The sequence below is a fragment of the Falco peregrinus genome, chromosome 16, assembly GCF_023634155.1.
Source record: "Falco peregrinus isolate bFalPer1 chromosome 16, bFalPer1.pri, whole genome shotgun sequence".
In the NCBI taxonomy this organism is placed as follows: domain Eukaryota; kingdom Metazoa; phylum Chordata; class Aves; order Falconiformes; family Falconidae; genus Falco; species Falco peregrinus.
Window position 1 is genome coordinate 4,304,718 of NC_073736.1, and position 22,062 is coordinate 4,326,779.

Consider the following 22,062-nt stretch of genomic DNA (forward strand, 5'->3'; position numbering starts at 1 on the left):
GCCCAGCCTTTCCAAGGAAGCACCAGCACCACTGTGCTTTCCCTGATCCCCGGAGCTCACGATGCCTGCAGACCCTCCCAGCAGCCTCATCCCACCCGTCAGAGACCAGCAGCCAGGCTGGTGGCCACGGGGAGCACCCAAGCAGCAGCCCCGGGCTTCAGCCGCTTCCTCCCAAGACACAAGCTGCCACCCAGCAGCATCTTCCCTTGCATTTCACCAACCTGCAAACCTCCTGTGCGGGTGGGAAAGGGCCCTCACCTCTTCCTCTGTGTAAACATAAAACATTTCATCCTTTTTTCCCTTTCTGGGGGGAAAAGGAGAATATGTATTTCGCATTTCTCAGCTCAGGCAGGGGCAAGGCAGGTTCCTGTGGGGGCATGGCCCTGTGCTGGCATGTGGGAGTTGCTGTGCTATCCCAGAGGGTGACACATAGAGCTCAGATAAACTCTTTATTTAGATAGTTTATTTAAAGTCTAACGCACTTAACTTTATATATATAGATAGATATATAAACAATTTCTTCTCTCACTTCCCTAAATGAAAGTTAGATTTAGGGGGATACATTACTTGTCTTCCCCTCCCCTCCCCCTTCAAATAAAGTCATTTGGTATACGTATAAAAATATATTACTTGGGCTTCTTTTCGGTTATAGATCACACAAGGGCTGGGGTGGAGAAAAGAATGGAAGGCAAGCACAAAGACTTCCAAAAAAAACCCACAAGACACAACAACAGAAAAAAACCCAGTGAACTTAAGCACGTGGTGCACCTTGAATTTATAGTGCAACAGCAAGCCAAGAAATCCATGTTCTGCCAACACAAGCATGGCATTACTCACACTTTTGATCACTTTTTCTGAACTGCACGGCACATGTCCTCCCTCCCAGAAGGGTCACATTGCAATATGACATGACAGCACCACAACCAAAAAGGCTGAACTTCAAAAACCTGGAAATCAAGTTTCTGGACCTCAGAAGCAGGTTGCAGCCGGGTGATGATCAGCTCCTCTCCTCTTTCACACCAGAGGCTCACTGACTTCGACATACATCAGGGACAGGGAGAACACAGCAAGGTTTGGCAACGTTTCTGGCAGCAGGACACCTCGCAGAGCACTGGATCTCTCACCTCCTATCCCTGAGAGGACAGTGAATAATACAGACAGCAGAAAGGTAGCGCTCCAGACTAACCCAGAGTACTTCTGTCTCATTGCAGCAGCTTATAATGGCAAAGAGTAATCCAGGGAGGGATTAAGCTGCAGCAGAGAGGGGTGGTGGAACATCCCGCGATGGGGAAGGAGCAGAGACCCTACACAGTACCTCACACAGAAGCCTGACAGCCCAGCTTAGACTCAGCCCTGGTATCAAGAGAAAAATCCACATCAAAGGCCACAAATTTCCCCGAGAGCTGAAATTTAGCCCTTCCAAGTCCATAGTTGTAGGAAACAAACTGCACATTCACTCAAAACACTGATCAAATATTTCTCATGGACCCAACCAGGCACATGGGTGTAGGCAACGACTTTGATACAACTCCAAGCTCAGCTGCCTGGCAGCTCTGCTCGCACTCCCACACCTCCAATACCATTTCCCACCCACTCTGTGACGGTCAATCACAGTTAAAAATTTTTGGATTCACAGCTCCTCTTTTTGCCCAAGTGCAGCTCAGCAAAGCCACCAACCTCTTCCAAGTTCTGTCCCCCAGACAGGAGTGAGCCACAGCAAGTACACATTCCATATTGGCACCGGTCTTGGCAATTACCACTGGGATGCAAAAGAACATTTAATAAATAAGTAAATAAATAAATCAATCAACAACAGTTCTGAACAGCCACCAAAAAGAACCTTAAAAACCAAAACAGGGTACAGTACAATTGAAATTTTCTACACCAAACCTCAAATCTCTCTCATAGTTGCGGTCTTCCCCTCCTCTTTTAAAGCAGGGACTCTTCTTTAGGAAATCAGGTTTATGTGATCACAGTGTCTGTGCCCATGACTGTCTGCCCTCCTCTATCAATTCCTAGAGCTGCCCAATTTAAATTCAATCTGAGAAAGGGACAGAAGTATAAAAAGATTCTACAAGCTTCAAGAGAATAGGTAACAGTGCAGAGGGCAGAAAGGAGCGAGTTGGGGGTGGAGGGAAAGACCGCAGCATGAGCTCCCACGTCACCAGGGACCAGCGAAACCACAAGGCAAAACCTGACTTTGGAGTGGCCCGGCTGCAGAGCTGGCCTGGAGCCGCAAGGCATGAAATCTACGGGAAACGGGCTTGATTTGCAGTGGAGCTCCTAAAGCAACTCGCTTTTGGAAACACGCCTCCACCATGCTACTGCCTTTCCTCTGCAGCCAGGCTGCTGGCACCGCTCACGGAGCTGCCGGGCAATCAGGAGAGCTAACCCGATTCAAGGCTGTATTCACACAGGGCCGGAACTATCGCTGGCACCTCCTGCCCCTCTTGCCAGAGATTTAACCTTCAAACGGTGTGGTGAAATATCCCAAAAGGCGTTCCGAATTGACTACACAAGAGAGACGGCGAGGGGAAGATGGACAGACAGATTAGCCTCAACATCAGCTGTAGGAGCCATCCCGTGACACCAGGTAATGGGGCAAACAGGGAAGCAGAAGGCAATGGCGAATGGAAGTCACACCGGGCAATGGACTGGAGGGCAGGCACCAAAGCCACGACACAGTGCTTGCACTTGGCGTTCCCCCTTACAGAGGCAGGTCAGTGCTGTTATGTCGAGTTTTCCGTGAAGTCCCATCATCTCTCGGCAGGGCCCTTTGCAAACTGGACATGGCCGCTGTCTTTTTTAGGTCAATGACTGCATAGGAGTCCGTCCGGCGGGCTTCATGGGTGGCAGGAGGTGGGACACGGGGGACCGGTGTGTTCTGATGTCCCTTGCACGGCTCAGCCTCCAGTTCCACCTGGATGTAGTTGAGTTGCCGTGGCTGCTCGGGACAGGGCCGGGGGAAGTCGAAGCTGAAGACGCTGGGCACGCAGCTGCGACGAGGCTTTGGCAGAAAGCCGCTGCGCCGCTGGCTGCTGCCCCCGTGCAGCGCGGTGTTCTCTGAGTTCACGTAGTTCTGCAGGGGAACTTCTTCACCGGTCTCGGAGTAGCCACTGGGGGAAGGCGTCAGCATGTCCCCAGCGCCCACGTCCTCCTCGCCCTGCCGGAGCGGCTGGCACTCCCACACCGGCGGCAGCGACGGCAAGTTCTCATAGTGCAGCAACGCCGTCCTGCGATGGGAGCAGCCGGGTAAGCCCGCATCCTCCCGGGTGAGTTTCAAGCGCCCGCTTCGGCAGAGAGAGGAGGTGCTGGGGGGCAGCAAGCCATTGACGTTCTCGTAGGTGCACTGGGGCGAAGGGCACTCCTCCTCGCACTCGTTGTTGTTGTTGTTGGGGGGGCAGAAGTGCGTCCTGCACTCCCGGTGGTGCCGACAGACGCGCCTGAAGTTGGATGTGGGACCCAACACAAACTTAACCTCCCCTGGCTGCAGAAAGACCTGGGGATTGCGGTCTTCAAGGGAGCAGCTGCGGTTCCTAGGGGGGAAAGGAGGGTGGACTTCAGGCAAGGAGTGCATGCAGTGTTGGCCCCTCAGCTCCTGATCACCATTGGCCGTGTTGACGTAGGTGTGGGACTGCAAGGAGAGAAGCAGAGGGACAGTGAAAGGAAAAGAGACAAGAGCAAAGCAGCTGTCAGCAGCTGAGAAACCAACAGGAATGGAAAATTTTCCGGTGGCTGAAGAAGCAGGAGGAGATGAAAGAATTTCAGAAGTTGAAAAGGTTTTGGGAAGCAAAACACAAAAGCCGTTCCTGGATTTGTGGGCTGAAGGAGAGACCACAAGGAGTCCAACGGCAGAAGATACACATCATCTCTTCCACACTCAGTGCATATGGCAACAGAACTAAAAGCAAAGCCACTTGCAAAATATTTCCTTGAGTGGCTTACGCTGGTGTTATGGCAGCACTCACACCTACCTAGCCTTCTCTGATAATGGTTGAGACAAGCTGGATTTTGTAGGGGAAAATCCTAAATTCTCAAACTGAGAACAAAGAGCTGAGAATCAAAAATAAAAAGAGTCTGAACTTGGGTATGCATCTGCACATCAGTTTAGGGGTTGCAGCAACAGCTGACAGACAGGGCAGTATGACTTGGGCTCACAAAAGCTGAGTGCTGCTGTTAAATAACTGCCACACAAATACCAGTGGTTTAAGGAAGCCAACTCAAGCCAGCCTTGATAGAATGCCTGTTCCAGTGAAGTGTCACAGAGGAGTCTCCAATGGCAAAATGAAGCAAAAGAGAAAAAAAGGATGACAAGGTATGAGGATCCCCTGAACTTTGCTGAGTAAGAGAAACGCAGAATTGCACAGGACTGTGAGGCAAAACAAGCTGCTTGTTCACTGCTTGCAAACAGCAGAATTTAGGACATCCAGGTTTACCTGCTCATCAGGCCCAATAAGGGCATGAGTAGAGTCTTCACCCACAGAGGAATGCCTCAGGCTGCTCACGGAGGGGTGGCGGGCTGTGGAGTATGATAGGGTTTCTCCAGGGAAGCTGGGAAATCCGTTGGGAAATCCTGGAACGGTGTACCCCAGACCTGGGAGAGAATCAGGACAGGTAAGCATTAGAGCATCGTTTGGCACAAGATAGAGTTGACTTCACTCTCACAGTGAGCTAGCCTCTTAACTGCACCCTGTAAGTCACAACCAGCCTGTCTGGGGAAGATCCCTACGAAGAAGGACCTAGTACACATGCAAGGGCTAGGCCCTCTTGTTTAAATCTTTAAATCGCTCCTAACGGAGGCGGGAATTGAGCAAATTGAATCCTCCCAGATGCGGTTTCCTCTAGGAACCACCTCATCCTTGTAGGTGTTATTTAAAAAAGGCCACTTGGCAGCGGGCAGATGAAAACCAACTGAAGGATGACAACCCGGCTGACTATTTGAATGGCTTTTTATTGCTGTTTCCTTGGAAACAAAATACCACTTCGCAGACAGGCGGGGCCTTAAAATAAACATGCTGCAAGGGGTACATATGGACATAAAGATACGGGTCAGCAGCGAGGCAGCACAAGGGAGAGACCCACGGGCTGCAAAGGGCAGTTTCACGTAAGCAACTGCAGACGTCAGCCACGTCTCTGTGCTCCCTCCTCTTCTCCCCGGTCACTGGAGGAGCCTTACTGTTGGGTGCCTGGGGGGTCCGGGAGAGCTCCCGCTCCGTGGGGTGACTGTTCCTGGTGATGACAACAGGCTCTTCCACTACGTTGATACTGTTACACTGCATCAGGTCTTGAAGCAGGTTAAAGATCTCCTCTGCTCTGGAACACTTGAAGGCAAAAATCCCTGCACAGTAAGGAAGAGGAGGGTCAGAAAAGCAAGAAAGCGATCCGGCTTTAACAGGAGTATATGTAATTCCTGGCTCTAAACAAATGGGCAATTCTGATTTCTTTTGCTGCGTTTAACGCAATCAACCCACAGCCACAGGAAAACAACCAACAATTTGGTGGATTATTACATCAACAGAAATACAATGCCGTGACCGCCAATCTGACCAAACGGTGCATTATTACAAGAAAAACAGTGAGCATCCCAGTTATCTTACAACGATCAATCCCACACAGAGGAGAGGTGTGAAAGGGACAAGCTAACCGCTCTCGTTTCATCTCTAATCTTCTATCTTAACTCACTTGGCACCCAGTCCAATTCTCACTGCCAGGGGAAAGCCTACCCAGTGACTTCTCAAAGCTGAACTGGGCCCTGTGGAGTGTGCACGCAAGGGAGGGACAAGAATGTCATCTTTAAAAAAAATATGTATGGAATTAAACAGTGTCTCCCCAAACGAGCAGCCCAAACCAGAGCTGGTGTGTGCAGAGCTAACCAATCCCAAGCTGGCACGCACACACACGCACAAGAGCCATAGCAACGAGAACAGCATGGCAACGACGGCTGCTACCCCAAAGAATAAGGTTTTTAAAATTTTGGCAAAAAAATAAAAAACAAAAAACAAACAAAAAAAAAAAAGAAGAAGCAGCAAAAAAAAAAAGCTGTATCTGCCTTATATAAGGTGGGGAGCAGCATCAGGAAGGAGTCCTCCAAATGAAATCCTACAAGGAAGGGAGAAAACTCATCAAAACACACCACCATCCCTCTCATTTCTGTCTGCTTTAAGACTGATGAGTAAGTACGTGTCTGCTAAAAAATCTGTCATACATGAAGAGCAAGCGGCTCTGCTTTATCGCCACTATCTGGACCTAAACAAAAGCAAAATGCACAGAGGGCAGAATTTTAATCACTGGTTTGCATCCTGCAAAAGGCAAAACAGAAACCAAAGGCGAGCAATTCCCATCGCTGGCAACTGACAAGCACAAGACTCCAGGAAAGGAAAACCCCACTCATATAAATATTAAAGAGGAGCATACGGCACTACAGATTTGCGCAGTGTTTTACACAGACACTGAACAGTTACGCAGAGGCCTTTTGGATAAGAAGGAGTTTACAAACATATTAATAGCATGAGGAGACAAACTTTTTTTTTTTTTTTCCTCTGGGGATGCAGATGCCAAGAAAATGTTCAGCTCTTTAAAAGCGAGAGAGACAGACTGGTAAAGGAACTAACAGGCACCATTATAAATCTGGAGTCTATTCCCAGCACTCCTGATGACTTGGCATGTACTCCTGGGTGACTCACTTCCCTCCTCTATGCAGAGCATCCCCGTGCATAAAATCAGTACAACGTAAAACTCCCCTCTACGTTACAAAGTGCTGCCAGCCACAAAATGCAAAGCATTAAGAAGAACCAGCTCTAATGGAGGCAGAGAGAATGCACCCAGAAAAACAAGATGTGCTCAAACAACTGTTGCTACTGACACACATTCAGCAGCTCTGCGGAATAAGCGAACCCTAAGAGGGACCAGGGAAGAGGTGCAGGTGATGCTCTTTTGCTTTACCCCCAGAGTTAAAACATGCCTAACAAAGCTTCAGTCTTGCAAAAAGTACTTTCTAGCTCCTAAGGAAAGAAGTCCAGCAACCTTCCTACCACAGCTGTGCATCGCTTGGTACTGAAGCACAGAGCTGACAGCGTAACCAGCATCCTCTCTGACATTAAACACGCCCTGTCTAGCGCTCAAGCCTGCTTCGCCAATTACCTCATGAGCCCCGATGCACTAGCAAAATGAGACCATTAGATTTATGCCTGGGTCCTGAGCCACGACATCGTTCTCATCAGTGTTTTAATCAGGAGTATTAACTGTACGTGCATGTACACTCCGGTATTCTGGGGGAACAGAGGCTGCAAAAGAACCTGTTGATTCATTAGATGCAGGAATATGGGAAGACACAAACATCAGCGCACTCCAGCTGCCTGGGAACAGAAACCTCGGCGTTCCTTCCGCCAGGAACCTCCACACTCACCCTGCCCTGTCTGGCAGCGACGACCACTCTCAAAGGAGAAGAGGTTGGAGTCATAGCCATAGCGGCGCAGGCAGAGGTAGGGCCACCTGACAGCATCTCGCTTGTGAGTGTGCAAGATGAGCTCCGTCTGTGTCAGCTCCATAATCCCAGATCCCAGCTCGTTACCTTCATCATCCACGTTCGTCACCTGCAGAGGCCACAGAGCTTACATCAGGAAACTCAGCACATCGGTATTAAAAATAAAAAATAAAAAAAAATGCCCACCCACGAAGATACTGTGGATAATCCCTGTGGATTCCCCCTTCATTTACTAAGATGCCTTTTTCTCAGCTGAGAGCATGAATTCATTGCTGGCAGAAGGCGCCAAGCCAGCAGCCCTGGAGACTGTGTGCTTGGCAGTTCAGCCGATGTGTCTCAGCACAGACACTGGAACACAGCCCCAAGCAATAAAAGGTTTCTCTCCAGTTCCCCATTTCCTTGCTCAGGCTGAATCTCAGTGCAGAGGCAATTTCTGCTGCAAATACAAACGTGTTTCCAGCAGAGGTTGCTTAAGAAAAGGAAAAAAAAAAAAAATCAAACTGAAACAGTAGCATAGTTGAAAATCTTATCAAGTGAAAGACTTCTCTGCAAGAGCAGAGGTTTTCTTTCCCTTCACGACCGGAGTCCAACCCATGCTGGGCTTTGCTAGTAGTCAGCGCTGTCACAGACTCTCTGACGGGGATGAAGGAGCAATATTTACCTTAAATTTGGTGGGATGGTTGTCTGGGATGCTGTCTCTGCACAGACAACTGCAGCAGCTCCCCATGATGGCAGCATAAGAGGCAATCCCTGGGGAGAGGACACAAAACAGAGGACAATCATATTTTCAAACCAACTCCTCCCACCCTCTCCAAACATGCAGCATTTACAGTCTGTATCCTCCTTGATCCCCCTCCACGTGGCCCAGTGGGTTTGGATCTCAAACTCTTCAATGTGTTCCTCAATTAATGGATATCATACAATATAAGGCTAATTAAAAATAACAGCTTTCTTACCATTAGGCAACTGTTGGATTTTTTTGGAGGAGTGGGAAGAAATTCCCACTACTGTCCCTCTATCTCCTTCGGGACTTCATGGTAAGCAGGTTTCAGAGTCACCTAAAACACAAGGGAAATGGTCCCATCTCCCACCTGAGAAGGAGAACACAACAAATTAAAAAAACAGAGAACATTGAAAAGGAGGGGGGAGGTGTTTGTGACTGAAGTTCCCTTCAAATATCACAACGAAGGCAGATGCACTTTTTTGTTAAATTAACTACCTGCATTTCTAAGAATATAGAAAATAATTCTGCACAGACCACTCCTGTGATTTCTAAAAAAAAAAAAAAAAAAAAAAAAACAACCAACAAAACAAAACCAAAATTACAGTCTACAGCTAAAAAATCCTAAACCTAAGAGATACTTTATTTCTTGGCTTTGGGATCCTGCAGAGGAGTGGGGGTTATCAGAGCTACTGTAGTGCAAATAAAACACAACAGTGATACTGAATGGTCAGGGTGGTGAGGGTATGAGGAATCACACACATCTGCTGCTTCGGAATGTGAAGGCACCTTCATTCAGTGGAAGGTCTTCAAGGGTGAGAGAACCAGCAGCCTTAAAAGCAAATGAACACAACAGCTGTTCGTTCTACTTTGGACTATGAAACGTAACAAATGCCAGAAAACTCAAAACCTCCACTATCTGACAAGAGTCAGCAATCACAAGTATCAAGCAGGCGTGAGTTACATGCACTAGTAGTGAGAAATAACTGCTATCTTTGATGCAAACTTTAAGGACTCGACATCCACCTCAGGGCAGGGGATTCAGTAGCAGCTAGCAAGAAAGGGAGCCATGTTTTATTTGGCGAGAACAGCTAACAATCTCTCCATCTGAGGCGTGAGAGAATAAAGCCATACGGATAACCAGCCTGGCACTAGAGCACTAAATAAAATGAAAAGGCTATTGGAAACCTCTCACTCTGCCATGCCAGAATCTGCCTCAACAGTCGCTCCAAATTAAACAATGAATCACAGAGTTGCATCTCTGTGCAAAACCACGTTGCACAGCTGCCCTCAGGCTCCCTCGTGGTGCAGAGCGGTGTGGAGGGAGGGGGAAGAGCGAGCGGTGAGCTGCCCAAGGGGTCCCATTTCATTTTTTACATCAGAACAGAACTTAAATCACCTTCCACTGCGACCCCATGCCTTAGCTTTGACCCCTGAAGAATTCTTTACCACATCCTAACCCTGCAAAGTCCCCCAGAAGAGGAATGCTTCCTTTTGGGCAAGCTGAAGGAGCTCGGGCACAAGTCAAGCAAGGTGCCACCTGCCCTCCTGCACATACCCGTCACCCCTAACAGTAATAACGCCACACACTCCCTTTTCAACACCGCATCCCACTCAAACCATCCTATTTGTTTTTCTAGGCTCAGTACGGATATACTCCCCACTGACCTTACAGACTTTGATCAGTAATTTAGCAACAGATACCCCTCCGCTTCATCTAATCTGGTCACTAGGGGCCTTGTCTTCTACTGTCTCCTGCTCCCAAATCATCAATTCCCTCAGTAAAAATAAAACAACCTTGTAGAAAACATTACCTTTGCCCCCTCTTTCTTCTTTATTCTCTCCCCCTCTGGTGCTCCCTCCACCTGTGCCTGTCTAACCTGCGAGGGGGGGCGGTTGAAGTGTCCTCGCCTACCTTCAACAGTTATTATGGTCAGAACTGGAAAAAAAAAAAAAAAGAAAAAAACCCCCACATTGTTAGATCCCTAACGCTCCCTCGGTGCTTCCCACAACTCCTCGCTGTTAAATATTTTAGTCGCATCCCTTTCAGGCAGACACTGAGACTCGCAAGGCTCCAGCCTTTTTTGACACCCACCTTTCCAACGGCTGTTTACCAGTTCAGAGCCTCAACCAGCTGAACCCACCGCTCTGAGGGTACGACACGCTCCCCCAGGAGCCGCAACACGTGCCCCCTAAGAGCAGCATCCCCAGCCTCCCCTCATCCCAGGAACCAAACCTGAATCCTCCTGAAACCTTGGCAGCCCTCCTTGGCTCCAGAGCGCAGCTCACCTCTCCCGATTCCACAGCTGGATGGCTCACCCTCCTCCCAAGGAAGCTCCGTCCGGACCCCCCCAGCCTGCAGAAGACCCCCCCTCATGCCTTTGCCCCCTTCCAAACCATTCCCTGAGCCCCAGGACCACCTGGCTCACCCTCCTCCCAAGGAAGCTCCATCCAGACCGCCCCCCAGCCTGCAGAAGACCCCCATGCCTTTGCCCCCCTCCAAGCCATTCCCTGAGCCCCAAGACCACCTGGCTCGCTCTGCTCCCAAGGAAGCTCCATCCAGACACCCCCCCCCAGCCTGCAGAAGACCCTCCCCTCACTCCTTTGCCCCCCTCCAAGCCATTCCCCGAGCCCCAGGACCACTTCACCCACACAGGCCCAGGGCAGCCCAGCACCACCGGGACCCGCACACGGACACCTGGTGTGGAAATGGATATGGCCCCACACCAACCCCCCCAGGACAAGCAGCATGGCCCCCCCTAGCCCCCCACCAGCCTGGGAGGGAGGAGAGGGGCTGCAGGGGGCACTGGGGGGCTGCTGGCATGGCGAGGGGGATGGAGGGAGGAGGAAGGAGCCTGCACCGCCCGTGGGGGGGGAACAGGGACGGGACAAGGGGAAGGGGCGAGTCACAGGGAGGGGGGGGACGAGGAAGAGGGTGCAAGGGGGTGGCTGGGGGGGGCGGAGGGGGTACGAGGGGACAGCGGGGGACACAACAGGGAGGGGGCACAGGGGGCGGGAGGGAGGCCGGGGGCTAGGCGGGCGGCCCCAGCGAGGTGCCGCGGGAAGGCCCCGGCGCGGGTCGGTACCTGAGGCGCTGCCCGGCTCCGCCGTCCGGGAGCTGAGGCCCGGGCCCCCGCTGCCAGCCGGCCCCCGGCCCGGCCCGGCCCCTGCCCGGCCCGGCGGGTCCGGGCTGGGGCTCGGGGACCGGGTGCGGGTCGAGCCCCGCCAGCGCCGCGTCCCCCCAGCCCGGGCCGGGCCCGCCGGGAGCAGCGAGTCCAACCGGCCGCCGCCTAGAGTGTCGCGGGCTGGGAGGACCCGGCCAGGCAGGCGCTCGGCCGCCAGGGGGCGGGCTGGCTCCGCGGCGCCACGGCCGCGGGGGCGGGGTCAGGAGGGGGGCGTGGTCACGGTGAGGGGCGGGGCTGGGGGCTGCGGGGGGGGCTGGGAGGCAGGAGGTTGCGGGGGTGTCAGTGGAGGGGGATTGGGGGGGGTCTGGGGCAGGAGGGAATGCTGGGGGGGGGTCAGTGGAGGGGGATTGGGGGGGTCCGGGGCAGGAGGGAATGCTGGGGGTGTCAGTGGGGGGGGGGATTGGGGGGATTGGGGGGATCTGAGGCAGTAGGTTGGGGAGGGTGTCAGTGGAGGTGCATTGGGGGGGTCTGGGGCAGGAAGGAATGCTGGGGGGGTCAGTGGAGGGGCACTGGGGGGGTCCGGGGCAGGAAGGAATGCTGGGGGGGTCAGTGGAGGGGCACTGGGGGGGTCCGGGGCAGGAAGGAATGCTGGGGGGGTCAGTGGAGGGGCACTGGGGGGGTCCGGGGCAGGAAGGAATGCTGGGGGGGTCAGTGGGGAGAGGATTGGGGGGGTCTGGGGCAGGAGGTTGGAGGGGTGTCAGTGGGGGGGGATTGGGGAGTCTGGTGCAGGAGAGGTGCAGGGGGTGTCAGTGGAGGCAGGGTTTGGAGTGTCTTGAGCAGGGAGATGCTCTCAGGGGGTCAGTAGAGGGGGATTTGGGGGTTCTGAGGCAGGAGAGGGTGCTGGGGGGGTCAGTGGAGGGGGATTTGGGGTGCTGGCCAGTGCGCTCTGCACCCAGCCGTCTCATTCAGAGCATACACACACGCCGCCTACCCCAGTTCCACCAGTATCGGGGCACTAAACGAGCACAGGCAATGGCAGCTCGGTGCTGGGGCCCCACAGGCAGCTGCACCCCTGCAGCACCTCGCCGGGGTCGGGCTGCACAGGGTCCTGGCTCAGCCCCGGCACTGCTGGTGTGATGGGCTAAATCCTACCACCCGGGACCATGCAACTGGGGGGGCTATGGGAGGGCTCGGGGCTGCCCCACACGCAGGACAACAGGAGGCCACAGGGAGGGTTAGGCTGGGCTACCAATTTTGCAATTACAATTTTTACCAAGTCAATTTTGACAATTGTAGTTGCTCTGCAATGACAATCCCATCGGCGCTGGTAAGGCGTGGAGCTGTTGGACATCAGCGGTGGCTTTGGAAGGGTGACAGGGGCTGCCACTCTTCGGATGTGACGTGTGAGCACTCCTGGTCTGCTCCAGCGCCGGGTCACCAAGCCGTGCCTCCGCAGCCCTTGCTGTGGGGATGCTGCTGGCTGCACGCCGCGGTCCTTTGGCAGCAGGGAAGCCTGTCGGGCCACCATCCTGCCCATCACACTCACCATGTCGCCGGTGCATGCTCGCCCAGCACCGTGGGGGACCTTGTGGCATTTGCAGGGTGGTGGCTTTGTTGGAGAGGTCCCACCTCGGAAAGCCCTGAGTGATCCGTCGAGTCTGAATCGTGGTGTCCGGCTGGTCTCCTAACGAGCACTTTGCCCATTAATCTTTCCACCGTGCAGAGGGATGGGGGAGCATGGGGAGCACAGGCAGCAGCCGCTCTGCAGCTCGGGCTGAGGAGCTGGGGGGGGGGAGGAGGGGGGACCCGCCGCCACCACCCAGGGGTACAAAGTCCATAGCAGCAAACTCAAGATAAAGCTGCGGAGACCAACCTCCTGCCAAAGCCAAACAGGGATTCACTTCCCTGGGCGCGGAGCTGAGACCTTAAAGGGCCTCTGGGGAGCTGCGGCACTGGTTCACCAGCACTGCTAGGACCCCCTGTGTGGGGATGCAGAGCATGGCAGCCTGCAGAGATGCTCCCCTGCCCCTTCTCCTTTTCCTCCTGCTTCTTTCCCCACCCGAATGATTTTGCAGAGATAGAAACCACCGGTGCAATAACCTGTGCACCAACACGGCCTCTCCCAGCACCGCCACCAGCTTGTGGTGGAGCCTGGCCACCTCCTCTGACAAATTACCATCACTATGGATTTCCACTGCTGTCCTGACCCTGTTCCCAGAGACCTACCTAATGCAGGAGCCACCTGCACCCCTCAGGGCTCCCGATGGAGCCCCAAAACAAGACACAGCCCCTGGGCAGCGAGGTGCTTGGACTACACGGGTAGCAGGGGTCTGGTCCAGTCCACGCAGAGGTGGGATGCTGCGTTGGTGCCCATCCCCGAAGTCACATCGGCAGGCAGGAAAGCCTTATGGCATGTAAGAAGTAACGCAGAAATACAACAAAGACGCTTTGCCTCACGTCAGAGACTCTGATAAATTTTACCCTGACTGTTGCCAGAGCTGAAGCCGGACTAAATGGCTTTTAGGAGACTCGTCAGGTGTTTAGGGCTTGTGAAAACTAGGACATCCTGACTTGCCTCTGGCTAACTCCTTTGTGAGAGCCCAGCCAAAGGTTCTCCACCTCTAAATTGGGGTGTAATGACACTTGCCCCCCCTCTTTCACGAAGCTTCACCTCTTTCTGATCTAAGTAGGAAAATAATTCACCGCGCGGATCATAAAAGTCATCAAAACGGCAACCCGGGGTGAACTGAGCCGCAGATGGAGGGAAGGGCGCGGACGCTCGGAAAATGAGAGGTGGAGAGAAAAATAGCTGTCATCTGGAGCTCTTTCCCCTGTAGGGTTAATGTTCACTCCCCCCTTCGCCATCCTTTGCTCTTCCCCTCCCTGCCTGTGATTCCCAGCCATTGGCTGTCTCTGTAGGTTTAGGCTAAAAAGCCTGTAATTAGGACCCCGGCTGACACAGATCCAGTTTCCTGGGCAGAGCAGATTAAAAAAAAAAAAAAAAAAAAAAAAAAAAAAGAGAGAGAGAGAAGAAAAAAAAATTGTTTCCCTGCCTGAGCTTGGATGTTTTCCTTTCGCTTTGCAAAGTTTTCCCGGCTCAGCCTCCATTCCCTCCCCTCCGCCGGAGCGGGGCGGGCCGGCGGCGGCGGGGCTGGAGCGGGCGGCGGAGCGCGCAGCGGCGGAGCCCGGGGACCGGGGCGCCGGGAGGGGGCAGGTAGGTGAGGCTGGGGGCGGGGGGGGGGTCCTGGGGTGGGTTACGTGTTGGGCTGGAGTTGGGGGGGCAGCGGGAGAGTCCCCGTCCGGGAATTGTTGCAGGGGAAGGGGAGGCGAAGGAGGGGAGAGGGAGGGGGTTTTGGCTGTTCTTTGGGAGAAATAACTAAGGGAAGGGGAATGGTATTGCTCCCCCCGTGGGCTTTTTTTGGGGGAAAATGTCCCCTGAGAGCAGGAGACGATGTCCACTCCATCACCAGACTCTGCCACCCCGGGCCGTGCGGACAGGTGCGTGGGCAGGGAGCTGCCAGGGCTGCCCACCTCCCTCGGCCACCCAGGGGACCAGGGTCTCCACCAAGGTGTGCTGGCTCCGCCATCCCTCCTCCACCCGGGATTCAGCGGGAATGGGATGTTTTGGGCTTGGCGATGGAGGTTTTCACTGGAGGGGGCTGGGCCCCATCACACACCGACATGCCGGGATGAAATCCGGTGGCGGCGGGGGGCTCGGGGGCTGGGTTCGGACCAGCGGGTGTACGAATGGCTGAGTTACGGTGGGTTAATGGGTACCCAGGGCAGCCAGCCGTGCCTGTGCTCTCACGAGGGGGGAAAACACACGAAGAAAAGCCTTTTGCAGCACTGGCACATCCCCCTGGAGAGCAAATAGGCCATGACGTTGGCCATGGTCCCCTCCGGTGATGTGGAGGACATGGTGCCATATGGCGGAGTGGGATGCTGAGACACCCCCCTATCATTCGGGGGGGCTGCACAGCCCCTGTCCCTCCACACTGCTGGCCCATGAGACTGCTGTGCCCGGCCAGCAGCACCCAAGCGTTGCTCCGCCAGCAGCACCCAAGCGTTGCTCCACCTCGTGCCATCACAGGTCCAAAAGCCACCCCTGGCTCCTTTGTGAGACAGGCTCCAGCTCAGGCAGCCTGGCTGGGGCTGCGTTGCAGGATTAGCTGCTCTGGCTTGCCTTGCCAGCCATCATCAGCTTATCTCACCCCAGAAAAAGATGCATCTTTATTGTTCTGCATCTTTATTTCCATGTACCTTCGTTGCAGCTGTGTTGACAGGAGCTCAAACAAAAACAGGTTATCCTGTGGGTGAGGTGGTGAATACAGAACTATGCCTCTGAAAGCTGCCAGGGGTTTTGGGTGCTTGAAAGGGGATCCGATCTTTTTGGTGATGGCAAGCTGTTGTGTTTCCTCAGGGTGGCGGAGCTAGGGAGTGTTGGGTGCTTCTGAAAAATAGGCTAGAGGGGTCTGAAGGTGGGTCTGCTGAGATGAAGGGGTGACTTTAGAAAACCAAAAGCTGGGGCAGAGATGCAGATCAGCCCCTGGCCACGCTGGGAAGGGGGAGCCTGTGCTGAATGCGAATGGGCCAGGGTGGCTGCACTGCAAGTTAATGTGTGACCTTGGCAGGAGAGGGCTGGGAGCCTGCACATGCTCCCATGGCCAGCTGGAGACAGGGCTGCTCCTGGGGAGCCAAATAAGATTAATATTTCCATGCATTTTAGCTTCTCCTACCCAGGGAGCTGTGACTGCTTCGCAAAGGGCTGTAGCTACTGTGGGGAACATGCTCAGAGCAGTCAGGGGAGTCCTGCGGAGCCTCCATGGCTGCTTGCAGCCGTGCTAACAGAGAAAGGCAGGGGAGCATGGTGGGGACATTGCCCATCCTTCAGAGAGCACCAGGGAGCAGAGCAATCAGTCTGGAGGAGCTTCCACAGGCAGGACAAGAGGCTTTTAAAGCAAAGGTAAATGAATGCCGGTGGCACTCAGCCTGCTCAGCTGGCTCATCACACGTCCCTTCCTGGGGGATGCACCTCCAGCACTTGGGTCTGTGCTGGCAGGGAGGAGCAGCTCCCCCAAAGTGCCCTCCTGCCATCTCTTCCGATGCCTGGTCCAGACTTTCCTGCCACTGCTTGAGAGCAGAGACAGGCTGGGAGCATCCCGGTATCCTTTGCAGGACTGCCCGGAGGCAGCAAGGGAGGGCAGGAAGGAAGAGGGGACAGGGAGCAGAGGAGACAGACCTGTCGGGGCTGCCTGGCTCCTTAGCATGGGAGGCGCGTACCTCTGTCACTGTCTGGGGCTAATTACAGGGACTTGTCTACGGCCCAGACAGCTGCCAGCCGGTGTAATCACATCAAACTGGGCTGGGCTCTGCAGCACATCCCCATGGATTCACAGCGGGCAGGAGCCCTGCCCTCCCTACTGTCCCCCCATCATCACCCTGCTGGGCTCCCTGCTGACAGCCCTGTGCATCCTGCCACGGGGCTGGGGCCACACAAGCACCACCAGCGCCGCTGCATCCACGGAGCATCCGAGGGGTCTGTTTACAGCAAAGCCCCAACAGATTAGACAAATGCAGCTTAGAGGCTTAATAAGGCAAGCACAGCCCAGGACTGCCATCCACCTCCCATGGGGAAGGAAAAGCAGAGATGCATGTTACCCAGAGAGGTGTGTTACCCTCACTCAGCATCCACATGGATACATGCAGTCCTCCTGCACAGCTGTAGAGCTGGGGCTGCTTACTGGCCCAACAGCAGCAGTGGTACAGTGGTCCTTCAACAAGTCAGCAAGGCCAGGACTGTCTTTGAGCTGCAAATACACAGAGTTGAGTCAGATTATTTCATCCCCATCCCCTCCAGAGCTGTACACAGCTTTGAGGAGCAGCACCATGCAACCAGCCCTGCAGACTTTCTGAGCTAACCCCAGGACCAACAGACCCCAAACCCCAACAAAGAGCAAGCAGCCCTTTTGTTTTATCCTGCTGATGAGTCAATCTGTGGCGTTAATCATTGACCCAGGTGCAGGCAGGGAAACTTGAGCTGCCCCAGGCTGATGCCACCTGCTTCCAGCTGCAGAGCTGGCTACTTTGGGTGCAACATCCCCAGCACCCCATGATGCTACAGAGGAAGGGGCAGCTGTGGTGGAAGGAGCACACTGGGAGCAGGGGCTGAGCTGGGGGTGTTGAAGCTGTTAGTGGGACAAGTGGGGATGCTGGTGCTGGGCAGGATGGCCCTGACAGCATGGGCTGGCAGTGGGGGATAAAGTAGATGTGCAGAAGTAGCATCCCGTTGTGGAGTGAACCGGTCCTCACGGTGGCAGTGATGCAGGAAGACCTAGGTGCGTGGCCTGGGGGTTATCGCCCCTCAACCCTGAGCCTGTGCCAAGCCACTTGCTGTGTAAAACGCTTTCCAGAGCAGCTGATCAATCCAGGGTGGGCACTGCACAGAGTGAATCCCTGGCGCTGTTTGGTCACAACACCGGGACTTGCCCCCAGAGCAGCAGCTCAGTCCATCCCACCCACATCCCACCCTTGCTCCCCATGCCGGGGCAGTAAGCATGGGCACAGGGTGTCAGGCTCCAGGCTGGTGTCCAGGGAGCCCCAGGAGCCACCAAACACCATCTCGCCTTTGTTTTGGAAAGCCAAGCCAGGAAGGAAGCGAGCAGAGAAGAGCAGTGCGTGGGGAGGAGGGGACGGGAGCCGATGGGTTTCCACTGCGTAACCATCAGCCCGGCGAGGTGGTGGCGGCCGGGCGAGCTGGCCGCCCAGGCAGGAACAGCCACTCGGGGCAGAACAATAGCAGCCCGAGGGGAATAAATTATTTTCCACTGAACTGCACTAGACCTCCGTCTCCTCCCACTGTCCCACTGAGGGCCAGGCCACTAGACCAGGGATTAGCTGTTGCCAGCAAACGACTGGTGGCAGCCAGGGAGAATCTCCTGCTGTGAGTGAGCGAACGGCCAGTGCTATTTCCCAAAACCTGTTGTGCCATTTTCCAAAACCTGTTCTAGCTGGAGAACCCAGGGTCTTCCCAGCTCAGCTTCAACCCATCAACATCCTATCGGCGCCTCCTGCTTGGCAGAGAAAGCCCCAGCCCTGCCAAGCACCCATGCCCTCGGTGTGGGCTTGCTTATAACCCCTGCAGAGAAAGGAGCAGCCCCCAAAAGCCCTTGGAATTCTGCAGGGGTTCAGCCAAGGGTCCTGAGGTCGTGGTAGTGCTGAGCATCATCCTGGCTGGGCCTGCCCTGGGGTCCCTCCCTGGGCTGAGGGGCTGCTCATCCTGCTGCCACGTGGAGACAGGTCCGCGCTGGGCAGGTGGGATGATACATGTCCTGGGGATGGCCCCCTGCCCCCTGCCTCGCCGGGGGTCTCACCAGCTCTGCTCCTCTCTCCCCAGCTCATGTCCCTGCCGAGCCCCGCATGGCCCCAGCGGGACGAGCCTCCCCCCTGCAGCACCGCCACCGGGCTGCCGCCGGCCTCGTCCGACAGCGACTCCGGTTGTGCCCTGGAAGAGTACCTGGAGCCCCCCGCGGACCCCGTGCCCCCTGAGGTGGGCAGCACCCCAGCTCTCCCTGGGCTCCCTCTGCTCCCCACCCTCCTCAAGCCCTGCGGGTGCCATCCAGGGGTGGTACCCACAGCAGAGCATCCCCAGCCCCGGGATGAAATAGGTTTTAGCAGCTTGGAGCAACGCAGCTTGATCGCCCTAAAAAATCTGCTTGTGTTTCTCCCGTGCCACATCCCAAGGTCCCACTGTGCTTCGGTACCTGCTCGCCGCCGCCTGCCTCTCCTGCCGACAGGATCCAGCTCCGTGCCAGAGCCCTCCTGCAGCAGCTGCCGCCTCAGGACTGCGATGTAAGACACCTATTTGTTGGGTGCTGCCCACCCCGGGCTTCACCCACCGTGCACCACCTCACCTCCACCTCCCCGTGCAGGAGCGGTACTGCCCTGACCTCGCGGAGGAGGAGAGGAGGCAGCTACGAGCCTTCAGCGCCCGACGGAGACGGGAGGCGCTGGGGCAGGGGCTGGCATGTCCCGTGCCGGGTCCTTGCCATGGCTGTCCCTGCAAGAAGGTGAGGCATCCCCCCAGCACCCATTCCCCGGCGGGGACCTGTCCCCAGAAGCCAGCCTGGCCCCAAACCCCGCGTCCCTCTGCCTTGCAGTGCGGCAGGAAGCTGAACAAAGGGGACCCGGGGGTTTCAGCATCTCGGCTGGGGGACCAGTTCTGGCACCCGTCCTGCTTCTCCTGCCATTTCTGCCACCAGCCGCTGGTGGACCTCATCTACTTCCAGCAGGACGGGAGGATCTACTGCGGCAGGCACCATGCTGAGCTATTCCGGCCCCGCTGTGCCTCCTGCGACCAGGTGAGTGCCGGGCAGGGGAGAGGCTTTTACATCCCTTGCAGCGAGCCCCATGCCCATGCCAAGGCATGGGGGCTCCTCCTCGCTCCTCGGCACAGCAAAGCACCCTCCGGGCTGTGGGTTTTCTATCTGGGTGCTTAGGGGATGGGGTTTTTTTCATCCTCCAGCTGATCTTCATGGAGGAGTGCATCGAGGCGGAGGGCCGGCGCTGGCACCTGGAGCACTTCTGCTGCCTGGAGTGTGACGTGCCCCTGCGTGGGCAGCGCTACGTGATGAAGAGTGGCCGGCCCTGCTGCTGCGGCTGCTTTGAGAGCCTCTTTGCCGAGCCATGCCAAGCCTGTGGAGACCCCATCAGTATGGCCCCTGTCCCCCCCAAACCCTGGGCAGGGTGCGCTGGGGCTTCCCTGCCCGGGCAGGCAGCACCTGGGCTGGGAGGGCTGCAGAGCCAGAGCCCCGCGGCTCGGCTTGGCACGGAGGATGGGGTTTGGCACACAACCATGGGAAGAGCCTCCCCCTCACCCGTGGTTGCCCCTCAGGTGCCGACAGCGAGGAGGCCACCCACCAAGGGCTCCACTGGCATGCCCGAGCCGCCTGCTTCTGCTGCAGCCTCTGCCGAAAGCCGCTGCGTGGGCAGCCCCTCACCTCCCGCCGCGGCCGGCTCTTCTGCTCCGAGACCTGCAGCCTGGGGCAGGATGCATCCTCCACCGCCTCCGACTCCTCCGACTCCGCTTTCGCCTCGGCTCCGTCCCCTGACTCGACACCCCTGTCCAGAGCCAGCCCCGGCAGCAGGACCACGCCGGGGACGGGCAGCACCTCGGCGGCCGGGGGCTGCAGGCAGCGGGTGGAAGGGGCTGGTAGGGATCCTACTGCTCCACTTGCCACGTGGCACGAGGGGAGCGGGAGCAAAGCCAGGCTCTGGGGTGGTTTATGGGTTATGTCGCATGGGTGCAGCCCAACTCAGGGCTGGAGCAGCAGCCACGAGCCCCCAGCCCACCTCCCACAGCATGGCGAGTGCTGGGGGCTGCGGTTTGGTTGGTACAACCCTCTGTTGCAGCCTGAAGCGCTGTGTGAGGGGCTGTGCAGGGCAGGCTCAGCCTTCCTCTTCCTCACCCATCCTTGCTTTCTTTCTTCCAGAGGCTTTTTTGGATCAGGCCCCTGTGCATCCTGCATTCAGGAGCCTGGAGGACTGTGGAGCAGCTGCTAAGGAGCGGAGCAGGGATGCTGCGCACACAGGGATGCTGGGGCCACCAGCCGGCCACCCCTCCGCCCCCCAGCCCAGCGCAGAGGGTCCCAACGAGCCTGGAGCCTTGGGCCACCCAGTTTCAGGGGTCCCTGACCCCCGAACACCCACAGGCAATGGAACCCCGCAGTTCCAAGCGGGCACACCCCCTGCCAGGCACAGCCCACGGCCAGAGGACGTCGACCTGCAGGACATCACGGAGGAGGACGACTCCTGGTGTCCCACCTGCTCTTCATCTTCGGACTCAGACTCGGAGGAAGAGGGTTTCTTCTTTGGGAAGCCCATTCCCAAGCCCGGGATGAGTTCCCTGGGCAGGGAGCCCCCGGGGAGGGCTGGGGGCAGGACGGCGAAGCTGCGGGGCAGCAGCAAGCACTGCAGTGTATCCTAGCAGTGGGGACCCGGGGGCCCTTGGCTGGCACTGCCGTCCCACCGGTCCCTGCCGGGTCCTGCCAGCCGCTGCCATAGTCTTAACAGGTTCCACGTGCGTTTTGGACGCAGCCCAAGGCTAGTGGGGAGAAGCTGCTGGGATCCTTCCCCCCGGCAGCTGCTGGCAAAGCACAGCCTGCAATTCCTGCCGGCCTCTCCCGCAATTAGGAACTGGTAAAGCAGGTAGGGAGCAGAGAGCCGGCAGCCCGGGCCAGGGCTCCCATCTCAGACACGGCGGCAGCCCCGGAGAGCAGCCGCACGCAGGGGAGGGCGGCCGGGTGCTTAAGACAAAGGCAGCTGCCTGCATCGTCCCGCTGGGGGGCTGCTGCTGAGGACCCATGGCGACAGGAGGGGTGCTGGCCACCAGGCTCGGATCCTTCCCTCAGACACCTCCTTGAAGGATGAGCAACACTGCCAGATGCTCTCCATCCCTGGTGGCACCGTGTCCTGCAGCCACCACGGGGAGGGGACCAGGGGCGATGCTCCAATAAAGTTTGGCTGAAATCCCAACGCAGGAGAGCCACCACACGTCTGCCCCTTCCTCCTCATCCCAGGGTCACCGCGGCACTGACCGTGCCACCAGAGCAGCATGAGCCCCAGGGGTGGCCGCTGCCCTCTGTCACAACCAGGGGTCCCCCACGGTGGGTTCACTGTGGGACCCCTCCCTCACCGGCCCCAGGAGAGCGAGACCAGAACAACAGCAAAACAAGGGC

At 56.3% G+C, this 22,062-nt stretch overlaps 2 protein-coding genes across 4 annotated transcripts; one reads left to right on the top strand and one right to left on the bottom strand.

Moving 5' to 3' along the window:
• Positions 1-435: 435 nt before the first annotated feature.
• Positions 436-11,501, bottom strand: FRS3 (fibroblast growth factor receptor substrate 3). 3 transcript variants are annotated; one of them, XM_055819826.1, is made up of 8 exons: positions 11,291-11,501; positions 10,019-10,143; positions 8,440-8,574; positions 8,145-8,233; positions 7,406-7,592; positions 5,177-5,338; positions 4,437-4,594; positions 436-3,634 (listed from the first exon to the last, which is right to left on the bottom strand). In XM_055819826.1, exons 4-8 carry the CDS (start codon positions 8,208-8,210, stop codon positions 2,708-2,710), a joined length of 1,500 nt encoding a protein of 499 aa, XP_055675801.1. In that variant the 5' UTR covers positions 8,211-8,233; positions 8,440-8,574; positions 10,019-10,143; positions 11,291-11,501; the 3' UTR covers positions 436-2,707. The 3 variants fall into 3 exon arrangements, with proteins under 3 accessions (XP_055675801.1, XP_027638386.2, XP_027638387.2); XM_027782585.2 differs by lacking the exon at positions 11,291-11,501 and adding an exon at positions 10,494-10,540; XM_027782586.2 differs by lacking the exons at positions 10,019-10,143; positions 11,291-11,501 and adding an exon at positions 8,967-10,010.
• A 2,837-nt stretch (positions 11,502-14,338) lies between these two features.
• PRICKLE4 (prickle planar cell polarity protein 4) lies at positions 14,339-21,860 on the top strand. Its single transcript, XM_055820026.1, has 8 exons — positions 14,339-14,543; positions 18,723-18,875; positions 19,070-19,177; positions 19,258-19,395; positions 19,486-19,686; positions 19,851-20,037; positions 20,220-20,537; positions 20,818-21,860. Exons 2-8 carry the CDS (start codon positions 18,726-18,728, stop codon positions 21,309-21,311), a joined length of 1,596 nt encoding a protein of 531 aa, XP_055676001.1. The 5' UTR covers positions 14,339-14,543; positions 18,723-18,725; the 3' UTR covers positions 21,312-21,860.
• Positions 21,861-22,062: the final 202 nt, after the last annotated feature.

Coding starts and splice junctions, on each gene's coding strand:
- FRS3 (XM_055819826.1), bottom strand. CDS start 8,210: ATGGGGAGCTGCTGCAGTTGTCTGTGCAGAGACAGCATCCCAGACAAC. Junction 7,593..8,144: donor ACCATCCCACCAAATTTAAG/GTAAATATTGCT, acceptor TGGCCTCTGCAG/GTGACGAACGTGGATGATGA. Junction 5,339..7,405: donor TCGCTGCCAGACAGGGCAGG/GTGAGTGTGGAG, acceptor CTTACTGTGCAG/GGATTTTTGCCTTCAAGTGT.
- PRICKLE4 (XM_055820026.1), top strand. CDS start 18,726: ATGTCCCTGCCGAGCCCCGCATGGCCCCAGCGGGACGAGCCTCCCCCC. Junction 19,396..19,485: donor ATGGCTGTCCCTGCAAGAAG/GTGAGGCATCCC, acceptor TCTGCCTTGCAG/TGCGGCAGGAAGCTGAACAA. Junction 20,038..20,219: donor AGCCTGTGGAGACCCCATCA/GTATGGCCCCTG, acceptor GTTGCCCCTCAG/GTGCCGACAGCGAGGAGGCC.